Below are 13,208 nucleotides of genomic sequence, written 5' to 3' on the forward strand. Positions count from 1 at the left end.
CTTAAGTATGTTTTATTGAAAAGGGGACTGAAGAGTTCAACTTGTGGTCTGTGAGTCAAGTTTCTGTGTGGTTACTATCAGCTGCTTGGAGGTGGAGAAAATTTAAAGTCAATGAGTCAATGCAAAAACCTTTATTTGTAAACATGTGTCTTAAATGTAGGTGGAGGCTACATTTTGAATCCCATGAAAGAAATAGTGATGGTGAGAGAATGTTCATTATTTTGTGTCAGTCCTTGCTGGCTGTAGTTTATTCTGGAGAGCAGTAATGGGATGGATTTGGCAATGGGGAGGCACTGAAAAAGGCAGATGAGCTTGCACAGGTGGCCTTAAACCCAGTAAAATGGAAAATTAAGCAACTACTGAAAGGTGTGTGACAACTCCTGTGAATTAATTCAAAAATGTTCAAGTTAGTGAATTAAGGAGTGAAAATCTGAAATGCTGAGACTCTACTGTGAATTTCCCTAGGTTTTCTTTGTTSCAGGGGACAAATGATTCCACTCTTGGCTTCACAAGCAACCGAGACTTAATTAACACTTGGAAATTGCTTTGAGATCTTTGGGTGAAAAGCTACGAAGTTCTAAGGATATTTGATTAAATGCAAAGAAAAGCAGTRCTTTTCTTGGAGAACGATGAGAGTGTGAACTCCTATCACCAGGAATCATTTTCTGCTCTGGAGGCAGGCGTGTTTTGATCAGTATTGTTACTCTTGATGACAATGGCTTGTTTTGGTGAGATCAACAGACTAAGAGTAGTGTTTGTGCTRTGTGCTGTCATGGTATAAAAATCCTCCATCCCAAGGAAGGAGTGGGAGCTCAGCTTTCCTGATATGTTCAGCTTTACATCAGAGCAAGRCCTGTAGGAATGATCACTGAATTGGTTCTTACCACACTTTTGTAACTGGTACTACTTACCTTGGTCGAGAAAACATTTGAAACTGCTTAGAAGGTAGGAGTAAAGAGTAACTAACTTCCTGGCTGCCTGGCCAGAGGGGAGGAAGGCTCTGCAAATGTCACTCCTCCCACATGAACATGATGATGTATCTTTGGCTCAAATGAGGCAGAGCCTAAAAGGGCTGGGTRCCTCCTTGTCAGTTCTCTACTCCTGCTGTTGCTACCTTCAGGWGAAGCTCAGAAGAAACAGCATTTCTGGCTGGTGGTTTATGAATTTCTCTCGCAGCCCCACCTGGGAGAGGGCACAGATCAGACATGTCAGCCCARGCTGATCTSTCTTCTGTAACTCTTGCTGATAGGAAACTGGGGCATAATGTTGATTAGGAGTGAGCTGTGTGACMGGRMCWTTGTGTAGACTCATACACAGTACCMTYAATAATCCAGAGGAATCTGAGATATTTTGAAAGGCATTAGCTCTCCCTACCCCAGATATAGTTCACTGCAGGGTCACCTGGGCATTTCTCCACTTATGTTTCCAGTGACTCTGTAGTGATACACATTTTCTTTTCAATGGGGACAGGGAKGAAGATCTTTGGCTAGTCTGAGAAYGGAGCTTTGATGGGAGAAAGAGAAGCCTAATGTTGGTGTACACACATTTGATTAATTTAAGATTACAAGGTGCCAAAACACCTTCTCAAGCTATCTGCCAAATAAGATCTATTACTTCAAGCAACATGGAAACAAAATTTACTTTTGACAGTCTCATAAAATTCAAACAGGATTAGTTGTCCTTTCACAAGTGATTAAAAGAAAAAGAAGAAAAACAAAACTGAAAACACGTAAGGCTGTTACTACACAGGATTGAACTTCAGTGAGTAAACACTTGTAAGATTTATGCAAGGATGAGTGGAAACTGCATAGATAACAGACTAGTTAGTGTACTTCACTAATAACTTCTACTGGTTRCAGTASTAGTATCASTTRCTACAACACCTCTCCTYTGAGGAAAGACTGAGAGTTGGRGTTGTTCAGCCTGGAGARGAGAAGGCTCCAGGGAARCCWCATTGCAGCCTTTCATTACCTAAAAGGGGCTTATAAGAAAGAWGAGGACAAATGTCTTAGCAGTGCCTGTTGTGGTGGGACAAGAAGTACTGGTTTTAAAATAAGAGGGTAGATTCAGACTAAATATAATGAAGACATGTTTTGTGACAAGGCTGGTAAAACACCAGAACAGGTTGTTCAGAGTATTCAAGGCCAGGTTGGCCAAGGCTCTGACCAACTTGATCWTCTGAAGATGTCTCTGCTCGCTGCAGGAGATTGGACTGATGGCCTTTAAAGGTCCCTTCCAACTCAAACTATTCTGAGATTCTATACCAAGTATCATCAGCTGCCTAATATCTCCAGACTCTTCTTGTGGCTGCTGCTTTGGGAAGCAAGTCCACTGCCAGTGGAGGAACTCAAAAGGTCACCTGCAGAACTCCAGCAGTACTGGTAAAGAAACTTTTTTTCTATTGCTTCTCTTAGAAGTAATGGAGTTCTTAAAGTCATCTTTCCCAAAAGTTGTCACTGTGATGGTAGAACCTGTGCTGTGTATGTATATTAACACTGTTGATGGAGAAGGAGTTCAACCAAAAGTAGCTTGCACAGTTTAAAGCTCTGATGGTATACTTTATTACTAAACACATACTTTCTATTTAATGTGTATTTCTTCTAAAAAAACCAAAAGCACATCTGCTTTTAGATCAGTCAGTGGTGGGAGGCGAGTAGAAAGATCGGAAAGTTAAAGAGGAACTTGTTTGTGACCTTTTTCTATGAAGAAAAAAGAGAAGCTGCTTTTCTGGGGAGGAGAACAAGCTGCAGGGGAAGAAGGAGGGTGCTGTGATGATACGTCAAAATTCTAAGTTTCCAGTWTTATATAAACTGAATTCACAGTAGCAGGAGTGCCTTGTGCAATGAGAGATTAAAAATCAAAATGAAATGGTTTTTGTGTGAGAACCTAACTTGTGGAGAGTGAAATATGCCAGATCCTGCTGAGGATAACCTGGCAACCTTGATCACACTTCAATCTGCAAAGCCATTCAGCATCACAGGAGCAGGRCAGTATGCAAATGCTGAAACACCTGCAAATCAGGCTCGAGGAGCAATCAAAGGGAGATAAACATTGATTAGTATAATACCCAAACCCATAATGGAGGAAGGAGCGTTGATTACACAGCCTCACTTGGGATTTCTTTCTGTCAGAGATGGTGTATGATGACAGTTTCTGATTACACTTACTCAGGCAAGAAGTAAGACTTTAAAAACTGCTTAAATATGGAGAGAGAAGAGCAGAAAGCAAACAAGTTGATCTTTCCATGAGTGGTTGAACGTGTTTGGCTCTTTGTAAGGGCATGTATTTTTCCTTTTTGCCTTTCAAACTTTTGAGGTGAATTGGCTTTCTGAGCTAGTTTTCAATGCTTCCCTGGATCCCTGTAAACCATAAATGTCTTAGCAGCCTTTCCTTTGCTCTCCCCATCTCTATCCTGAGATGTTGCCAGCTGCTGGGGCAGAAGCACTGTGTGGGAGTAGGGAGTGGGCTTCTCACAATGTTCATTTTTGACAGTTTTCTTCCCTTGTTACCCTGCTGCAGCACCAGCCACTTGAAGAGCCTGGCAATAAAATAAAATAACCATAAACTCCAGCCCTTCTTATTTATGCCTCCCATGGTAAGGGAGGAATTTAATAAAAGCACACTTTGTTTAAAAAAAGAATAAAAAGGCAGCTTGACTTTTAGGCAAGAAGCCAAGTATTTGTAAAATAAATTTACTATATGTACCCTGAAGTTTAGAACAGCAATGCCAAGCATCCCCCTGCTRTCTCTCAGCCTTGGAGCTTGGGCTGGGAGGTGACCAGAAGTTTGATTAGCTGTGATGTGTACAGTCCTCATTTAAGGAAAAAGTAATTTAATACTTCGTCTGCCTTATCCTCCTGTGCAACTTTCATTTCTCATTCTGCTCTGTAATGTTCTTTCTCCTTGGTTGATCGCYTACTTTTGTACTTCAGACATGAAATTGAAGTTCTTTGGTATTCTAGAGAGGTTTGCTCCAGCCTCTGTTGCCTAACCTTTCTTGTTCACCTTGGTGTGCAGCTTGCTTATTCTCTCTCCCACTTCAGAAGTTTTGTCATCCCTGTCACTTTCAGGTGACATTTTCGTTCAGCATAGAGAGCAAAGGGTCTCCTGCTGCTGTGATGTTTCCTTACAGCTGAATTTTGTCTTTCTCAGCCATCTTTCTGGGAATCTCTCAGCCTGTCTTTAAACCTTCCCTGATTTTAAACTTCTTTTCTGATGCTGTCTGATCCCCAGCAAATACAGGTGATAAAAATCACTTTTTTTTTGCTTGGCACTGTGGAGTATGTATGTGTATGCAAGCTTGGAGACTTGCATACAAAGGTTGCATTATTGCCAGTGCTGACAACTGTCAGGCAGTATCCAGTGTCCTGGRTGCCAGATTCTGAGTGCCTCAAATATTCTTCCTATGCAAGTAAGAAAACAGTACAAATCTTTCCATCACAAATAKACACAGACACAGCAGAGGAGATCTTTCAGTATACACCTGAATGTGAGATTTATTAGAGAAGTTACAAGGGAATAAGAGGAAGTGATCTGCTCTGTGGTTGCAGATGGGATAGAGTATTGTGAGCCAGCAAGAGAGGCCCTCAAGAGGATCCCAAGAGGCTCCCAAGAGGGAGGAAGTATTCTTGGAACTTGCTGTGGGTGTTGGAGAAAATTGCCTGTAAAATGGAGCGTAGTTTAAGGCAGCAGGATGAGGGCTTTAGGACAAAGGAAAAACAAGATCTAAGTTGGGGATGAAGTGCAGAGTGTTTGAGGGCAAAAAGATTTCAGAGGGACAAGAGAAAGTGAAAGCTTGAATCAAAGCAGCTGAAAGATTGGCTTTAATATCTGCTTAGATCAAAAAATAAAAGTCTGTATGGATTAAGAGATAATCCATTAGATAGATTTAATCTGCCACATGCATTGCTTCCCCAAAGAACTGCACTGGGAGGGGAAGGTTGATTTGAGTGCCCAGCATTCAAAGGTTGGTGATATATTCTCCTTTTTCCATGGACCCCCTTTTAACTTGTCCTGGATGAAGCATGTCCTGCTGAAAGGGAGGGGCTGTAGCTGCAGTCTCCTGCTCCTTTGTAACTCCAAAGTCACTTTGAATTTAACTGAAGGCATTTTTCAAGCAGAAAAGAGCACTGAGGGCTAAATAACACAGCAATGATGAAGAAAATAGGYGAGGGGTAGGTTCAGATGCTCATGGGGGTTTTGGCTGCCTGAGCAATGGGTTCTGAGGGGCAGTATTGTGCCATTTTATTAACACTTACCCCTCTTGTTCTGATTGTCCTTAAATTATTAAGGTCTGAATGCCTWCTTGCCTCCAGCACTTTGCCTCTGAAATTCTCAGCCACATCAYTCCATTCCTTCCTTCCTGTTTCTTTTCTTTACAAAAACTGGTTGTCCTTTGACTAAGTTCAGWTTCCTGAACTATTTCTAGCAGTAGAAATAGTAAAGCTGATCAAACGTAAAGGGGGTTTTCTCCATGTATTTTTTTCAGTAAGAATATGGTGTATTGTCTCTTTTAACTAACACATACAGCTGTATCTTGAACTATATGTGCTTAACAGTCATGCACTTCTAGGAGCCTGTACATGTGATGGAATTTGGATTAGTTGGATTGAAGTGGTTTAATTTTTTTTCAAAGTTATCTTGTTCAGCCACAAATAAATTAATTCTCTAGACTGATATGTATCCCTTCTGTATTGTGGGCCTGCATCTGTACCATCTCAGGTGAAGGTTTTTGGCAGATCTCCTAAGGTCAGTGGGATTTGGCCTGTCAAATCCTAGAGCAGGAGATCACAGGAGAAAGTACAGAGTGCCTCAGAGAAGATGCGTCATGGTTTGAAACACCTGAACTGGCTTCCCCAGCTTGTGCTGGGAGCRGGCTGTCTGCCTCAGACTGTCTCCTTTTACTGGTTATATTTGGTGGGCAGTGGGGATGGATGGAGCTGTGGTTGTCTTTCCTCTTTTTTTTCTTTGAGTGAGGGAAGGGAAAGGAAGAGGTTGGTACCTGCTGAAACACTGGGGAATAATATGGGGCAGGAAAGGGAGTGAGGGAAGTGTTTGACTGCCTCACTGGACCCACTCACATTCGTGGAGTGGAAGGGAGGAGAACAAKTACTGGTTTCCAAGCCTGAGCTTGCATAACTATTTGTTTAGCACTTCCTTCTGGGRGAGAAACATCTGCCTTGTCATACCCTGAAAATTGTGTCTGGAAGTCAGCAGGGTATTGGCTAAAAGGCTATTGATACCTTGCTTTTATTTGGTGCTTCAGGAATGCTTTGTGGAGTCCTTCTAGGAGAGAGGTCTACTCACAGGTGAGAGAGAAAATTGCATCATTGATTTGAGGGAGAGCAGCAAAGCAGAAATAAATGACTAGCTTCAGCTCTGAAGGAAGTGAAAATAGTCAGATGCCCCTAGGAGCAGTTCTGGAAATAGTGTCAATCAATACAGTTATGAAACTTCTAGAARAGAGGTGAACTGTGAGGTGGGAAAATTTGCTGGCAAGAGCAGTTAGGGAAGATTTAGGTCCTTCAGAGGCATCTCACACTTGAACAAAGCCAGGCAATGGGACAGCCTTTTGACACATGAAATTTGCTGCAGACAGGTGCTAGGAAATGCACACTGAAAGGAACAACAGAAACTACTCTGAGTTCTATCAAGTGTATAAGTGATGCAGAYTTACTCCACTGAGGCAGAGGGATGGTGTGGGAAGGAAATCATGAACAGATTTGTACTCAGTGTTGGTACAAAATACAAGCTGTTAGACTGTGTTTAAAATAAAAGGATGGGGAAATGGAGAGTAATTCTGAAAGGGAGAATCTTATGAGGTTCAATTTTGCTCATCTCCCACTCCACCAGAATAAGGTAGAAACAGGCTGTGTGCTATCACGCCATATGCATAAGGAAGGATTTTTCATGCCTCCAGGACGAGGAGAACATAGCTATAAACAAACAGAAATACTTGAAGCTGTTCAGAGGAAGAAATGGGGTATTTTTTTCAGAATGGTACAAGGAGAATGGCTGCTTGTATTTGGTGTTTTTCACTGCATACATTGGGGGGTTTTATATTTCTGTACTGTGATAGGGAATGTGCACAAGGTGAAAATACTTGAAAAGATGGATTTGGTACAGTTTGAAATTGGGAATCATGGATCACTGCCGATCTCAAATTTGTTACTGCAGGGAATTATACAGACAGAGAAGAAAAAGAGCATGAGAGCTCTCTCCTCCAAAGCAAAGTGAAATTTTGGTGAAATTTAGAGACAATACTTGAGATTGATTTTACAGACACAGAATGATCCAATGGAATTCATTGCTACAAAACATTGCTTAAATGGAGTGGTCTCTCTCCTAATTGGTTATGTAGCCATAAAAATGCTCTTCATTGGCATCATTGGAGTGGTGAAGGTTCAGAAGTCTTTTCAGCTTTTCACTTTGAAGCTGGGGAGAACCTGCTGGACAGGYATGGGAAAGGAGGGCTCTTCTGAGAGGGTGACTCCACTGTTACCTGTATCTGATGCCAGCTCCCAGCATCCTTCCTAACCTCTGATGGGACCTGTGTGACAGTTCCAGCAGCACAGCAGCCACTGTGCATGGCATGGAGGCAGTTTCAGTCATGCCCCTGGCTGCAAGGTGGGAAAGGAATATGTTCACAACATGAATGCAGAGATACTTAACCACTCACTGCTCTCCCCTGCTGCCAGAATGCTTTTCACCTCAGTCCCAAAGCATTCTGATTCTGATCCCGTGGCATGGTTTATTCCCAGCTGGCACCTAAGCACGACTCAGCATTATGCTCACCCTGCTCCCAAGGGCAGAGAACTGGAATGGTAAAAATGAGAAAATTAATGGTTGAGATAGGAACAGTTTAATAATTGAAATACAATGTGATAATAATATTGTAATGAAAAGGAAAATAACAAAAAAGAGAGAGAAATAAAATGCAAGAAAGACAAGGAATGCAAATGAAAACTATTGCTCACGACCTACCAGATGAAGCCTGTCCAGTCCTCRAGCAGGGGACCCCAGCCAACTTTTCCCCTAGTTTGTATGCTGAGCATGATGCAATATGGTCTGGAATATCCCTTGGGTCAGCTGGGATCAGGTGTCCTGGCTATGTCCACTCCCTACTCCTTGTACTCCCCCAGCCCCCTCACTGGGGTGGGGTGAGAGGCAGAAAAGRCCTTGACTTTTTCTAAGCTCTGTTCAACAATAACCGAAACATCCCTGTGTTATCAGCACTGCTTCCATTGCCAGTTTTCCATCTTTCTGTGCCTCAGTCTCAGGAACRTTGTGCTGTGGGTCATGGACTAATCCTACTTCATGTTGGAATACCTAAAGCTCTCAATAGCATGAAGACAAGCATGTYTCAACCAGCAGTTGAGACCAATTTTGCCCTGTGAAACAACTTAGGTCTCCTGAGATTGACATCCTACTCTGAAGGGCTGGGCACTGGCTGTTGCCAAAAAACCACTGGTTCTGGATTCTGCAGCTTAAGAAATGTTCTTGCCTCCTAGGATCTCTCAGCGGGTGGAGGCTAGCCGGGCACAGCTCCAGGCCATTGGGGAGAGAGTCACACTCGCCCAAGCSAAGATTGAGAAGATAAAGGGTAGCAAGAAGGCTATTAAGGTATTGACTTGAGTAAAGGCTGTATGGCCTCCTTTCTTCCTTTTACCTTCTCTTTTTATTCCTTGTGTAAGCTCTGGGGAAGAAAAGATGCTTGGCTGCTGCAGCTGCTGCTCACTCACCTTTCCATGCCTTGCTGCTGAGCAGGATTGTGATGAGAATCCCATTCCTGACTTGGCCAACTGATGAATTTTAGTCCCATGAGCCACAGCTCCAGGCTTTATGTAGCCTTTATAGGTTTCTATCCCAGTTGCTTCCTGAGAAAGAGAAAAGACATGTGCAGAGCTAAGCCTGACGCCCTCGCACTTCAGGGTCATAGACATTTTGAATATTTGAATGAAAGCTGCTGATAGAGAGCCTCCCCTTAGTGCATCTTAATCTCATTGAGCCATGTAAAACTGGTGAAAATCCTTMTTTTCCCATTCTTGCTCCATTTTATGCAGTATTTCTAGTTCCTTTCCTGCCAGTGGAAGCTTTTTTTGCCAGTGATCTCCTAGTACTTTTAGAGAGAGAGAGAAAAGCTCTGGCAGTTCCAGATTCAGAGGTGGCAGCCCATGAATGTTTGGGTCTGTGTCCATAGGAGCCTGTTGACTCCAAAGCTGTCCATTCCCACTGGCAGCATAAATTGTGTATTTACTCCTCTCCATGTGTTTCTGTATTGTAGTATTGCCTAGTTGGGATTTTCAGTTCCTCCTTGTTTCTCCATTAGGTGTTTTCCAGTGCCAAATACCCAGCCCCTGAACGGTTGCAGGAGTACAGTTCAATTTTTGCTGGTGCTGAAGATCCAGCTCAACAGAAGTGGCCAAGACACAAGATTCAGAGCAAACACCGAATGCTGGATGAGAAAGCTCTGCAGGTAAGGGAAGGACAAACAAAGAGAAGCTGGGAGGCTGTTAATCTCTTTGACAAAGTGGGCRAGGGCTTTGGGACATAGGCTGGGAGTGGAATGTATTTTAGTTTGGCCTGTCAGTTGGRGAGGCTGTGAGCTCAGGCTGGGTAGCTCATGCAGGTGCCAGTTGGAGAGGGCCGTGTCATTACAAGAGCTGCTCTGGGTGGCTGTCAACTGCCAAGTCTCTGGAGCAGTTCCATTTCCTGAARTGCTGCTCTTTCCTGCAACAGTGTTGGTGGGTGCTGCTACCTGAGMTTAAGGCAGCTGGGATCAGGCTCATAGTTGTTTTGGAGATAGTTTCTGAAGGCTCTGATATAAGTTCTGGTGAAAGGGGAAAGGCTTGGGAGTGTGTCAATAGATAAAGGAGTCATTCATTTAAGCATTTTTCTGCCCCAGGAAATCATTGCACTTGGGCATTATCCTTGGGTTGGAAGGGGAGGAGGAAGTGTTGCCATGTTTTAAGGTTAAAAGTTGCTGTGTCAGGAGTAGCAGATGTGCTGTTCCTAGCAGGTTAAGGATCAACTTAACCACTTCCCTGTTTTCCACCCCTAAAGAGACTTCCTTCCTCATGCTTGTGCGACTTGGCCAAAAATAAAGCTGCCACTGAATAATTTATCATGCTAAACTTCCCTGAGCGTTAATGGAGTTGAGACCTCACACAGTGAGGTAGTTATGAATATTTCAGCCAGGCCAAGGAAGCAGGATTGCTGGCCGAATGGACAGCTGGCAGAATTGACCAGGATTCCTGCTTCCTTGCAGTCCTGGCAGTAGCACAGGCAGAGCTGCATGGGACCTGCTGGTGTTCAACAGGGAAGCCAGTGAGTGCTGCTGGCTGCCTGGTGACCCCATCCCTTTGGAGCATGGGGGCAGCAGAGGCAGGTGGGCAGTGGATAGGGAGATGGGCTCCCACCCTGAAAGGCTGGTGACAAAATACAGCCCCTCACACAGGGAAGGGATGAGCAGAGCATCAGCTGGTAAAAAGCAGGGTCCCACAAAGAGCAAATGGTGTCTGTTCAGCTGGCCTGCTGGCTCCAGTAGGCTTCACATGCCTTTCCCCACGGACATCTGCCTGGGATGCCATCTCTTCCTGTCCCAGTCTGTCTCTCTGTACCATTGCCATGTTCTGCCCTTTGTGACTAAAGCTGCCATCAGCAGAGGGATTTTGTTTCAGGCCCTGCTTCCCTCCTGGAACCCATCTTTTGGTCCTCCTTTGGGTCTGTTGATCTTTCTCTGGCTTTGCTGACCCTCGTGCAGCATTTGTCACTCTGCCAAGCTCACACACACAAGCTCCTGTGAGACAGGGATATGCTGCTGTCTGTTGGGAAAGGATGGAAGGGCTGATGTGCTGAGTGGGGCTCAGTGTGGCCAAGCTCTGACCACTTTCCAGGGGGACAAGGCCCTCCTTTGCCATAGCTGTGCACAGCCTGATGTGCCTTGSAGTAACAAGACGGGGAGGAGTCTTATGTTTGCATTTGTGCCCTCCTCAGTTATTTAGGGCTTTCAGCAGAGGCTTGCTGACTGTTTTCACTTCTGAGGGCCTCTGCTGGGAGCAGTCACAGTGGCCTTTGCCAAGTGGCACTTGCACACGTGCACACAACGCCCCATCAGGAAAGCAAACTCTGCTTGTGTCAGTTTGAGGGGAGGTGGTGGCAGCCTGTGCTCAGCCTTTAGGGGTTTTGCTCTGGGGGGCAAGCAACTGAGTTGCAAATGTGTGTGGTTTTGCAGTTTATTTAAAAATGCTTCCCCCTTTGAATTTCTTGTTGCCCTCTCCACCCCAAGCCAGTGAACACTCAGCTGTTTAGAGGATGCTGTTCAGGTTGGTAAGGTAAGCACTGATGGGTAAGAGTGCCAGAAACACAGTTGTTGTGCACACTGAAGTGGTAACAGCATGCTTAATTAAACTGAAGAACCAGAGTGATTTTATGTATTTTTAACTATAGGTTCTTAGRAAGAAAAATGCCTGAAAATGCAGTATCCTTGGGGGTGTGATCCTGCCAGGTACCAGACCCCAGGCTGGGGTGTTTGAGCATTCAAGTGATGCCTTAGGATTTTTAGTTTCTCTATTTTCATGCATCTGTATTCTTGTACTTCCCTAGTACAGCACTAAAACTACCATTCTCTCATCTTTAGACAAAACAATCCCTCTCTGAGCCTGAATCCAAGGACACCTCGCTGCCTGAGAGCCCCAAAATATGTAAACAACAGCGAGTTTGGGGGGAGCAAGTTTGGGGTGGTTGACATCATAACCTGTAAAGATCATTGGAGAATTAAGACCCAATATGTTAATAAGGCAGAACTTATAAAAGGTGAAGACCTTGTGACCCGGTGTCCATTTTGGGTGTAGCCTCAGGAGGGCTTTTGTCTGCACTAATGTACCAGTAGGCCTGTTAGGCCTGGATTAAAGTTTCTATTCTGATTCTCTTAACTTTGTCTGGCCTCTCTTTCGGATTAGCCTGATTTATAAGGCATCACAAGCATCCCCCATGACTTCAGTATGTCAAGATTGCTCAGCTTTGGCTTAAGAATTTAATGTTCCTATAAGAAAACTAGCTTTTAAATGGCACCTTAACTTGTGGAATTCACAATTGCAGGATATTTTCGGCAGTGTATAGTTCTTCCAATTTCAGAACAGATCTAGGTACTCAAATAAGACTAGCACTTTGATGGCATTTAAATTAAAAGGATTATATTTCACGTTTCAGAATACTCATGCTTRGTGCTTTTATAACTGCCTTTGATGAGGCTTGTAAGTAAATGTAGGTAATGGTTGCTTTCTCACTACACCCTTAAARTGATGCACAATCTTCCAGTGCTAACTGAAAACTACAAAGAGAGAATTAAAAATATATGTATATGACTTGAGGGCTAAGTGTATCTGAGCAGTTCTAGCAAAAAAAGTCAGTACTCCCTCATGCTTAAAAAATTAAACATTGGGAAATGAATATTAATGATCAAAAGAAGTTTTATTTTCTAGTCTCTGCTTCTACAGTTTCCAAATAACAATTTATGTATTTTTATCTATTTGTTTCTATAAAAAAAAATAGAAGATTTCAATTTCAATGTATTTTTCACAAGTTGGAACGTGAATTAAATCAAAACCTTCCAGGTCCTTTTTTATAGCATTTTATAGTTTCAGAGCATCATATGAACTCTTAGTGGATTAACTGAGCTGTGACTAAGCCATTTCCTTGGCTTTCTGGCTACCAGATTCAAGACTGAAATTTCAATTAGTAGGAACTGCTTTTGTCACTGAGATGTGGTCTTTAAACTGAACCAACAGTGGTGTCCATTTCCCCCATAAAAGTACAAAGAGGGAAGAGGGACTCAGAGAATGGGGTGGTACAGGAATACTGGAAGCAGTGAGGCAGGAGAAAGCTGTGRACAGTATTTGGAGCAGTCATCTTCTGGTGGCAGAAGGAAACCTGTTACAAGTGGAGGTGGGAGCTTAGATAGATTTTTGCCTTTTGTTTAGGCARTTAGCAGTTAGGTTATCAGGGTGACCAGCRCCCCAGGACCCAGTCTTGTTCACTAGKTTTTTTKTAATATATATAAAATATATAACATTTTGGCRCTGTGAGCAGGATAATAGCACACAATATAAAAAYTMAGAGTAAGGATCTGGCAAATTATWTATGGTGGCACAGTGTTCCTATTGAAACCAATGATCGCTCAAATAACTTGTGTCAGTGGGGAAAAATAA

The 13,208-nt window shown here is 43.3% G+C and overlaps 1 protein-coding gene across 3 annotated transcripts in view; it reads left to right on the plus strand.

Annotated features, from left to right (window-relative positions):
• The window catches only part of WASHC1 (WASH complex subunit 1), a 41,057-nt gene that overhangs the window by 17,948 nt on the left and 9,901 nt on the right, over positions 1–13,208 (plus strand). For all 3 annotated transcript variants that reach the window (XM_057390094.1, XM_057390093.1, XM_057390096.1), the window contains exons 3-4: positions 8,511–8,622; positions 9,329–9,475. In XM_057390094.1, coding sequence (XP_057246077.1) covers positions 8,511–8,622; positions 9,329–9,475 — 259 coding nt within the window. The remainder of the gene's footprint in view (positions 1–8,510; positions 8,623–9,328; positions 9,476–13,208) is intronic.

The sequence above is a fragment of the Malurus melanocephalus genome, unplaced genomic scaffold (genome assembly GCF_030028575.1).
Source record: "Malurus melanocephalus ecotype Western Australia unplaced genomic scaffold, MMel_1.1 scaffold_22, whole genome shotgun sequence".
NCBI classification, from domain to species: Eukaryota; Metazoa; Chordata; class Aves; order Passeriformes; family Maluridae; genus Malurus; species Malurus melanocephalus.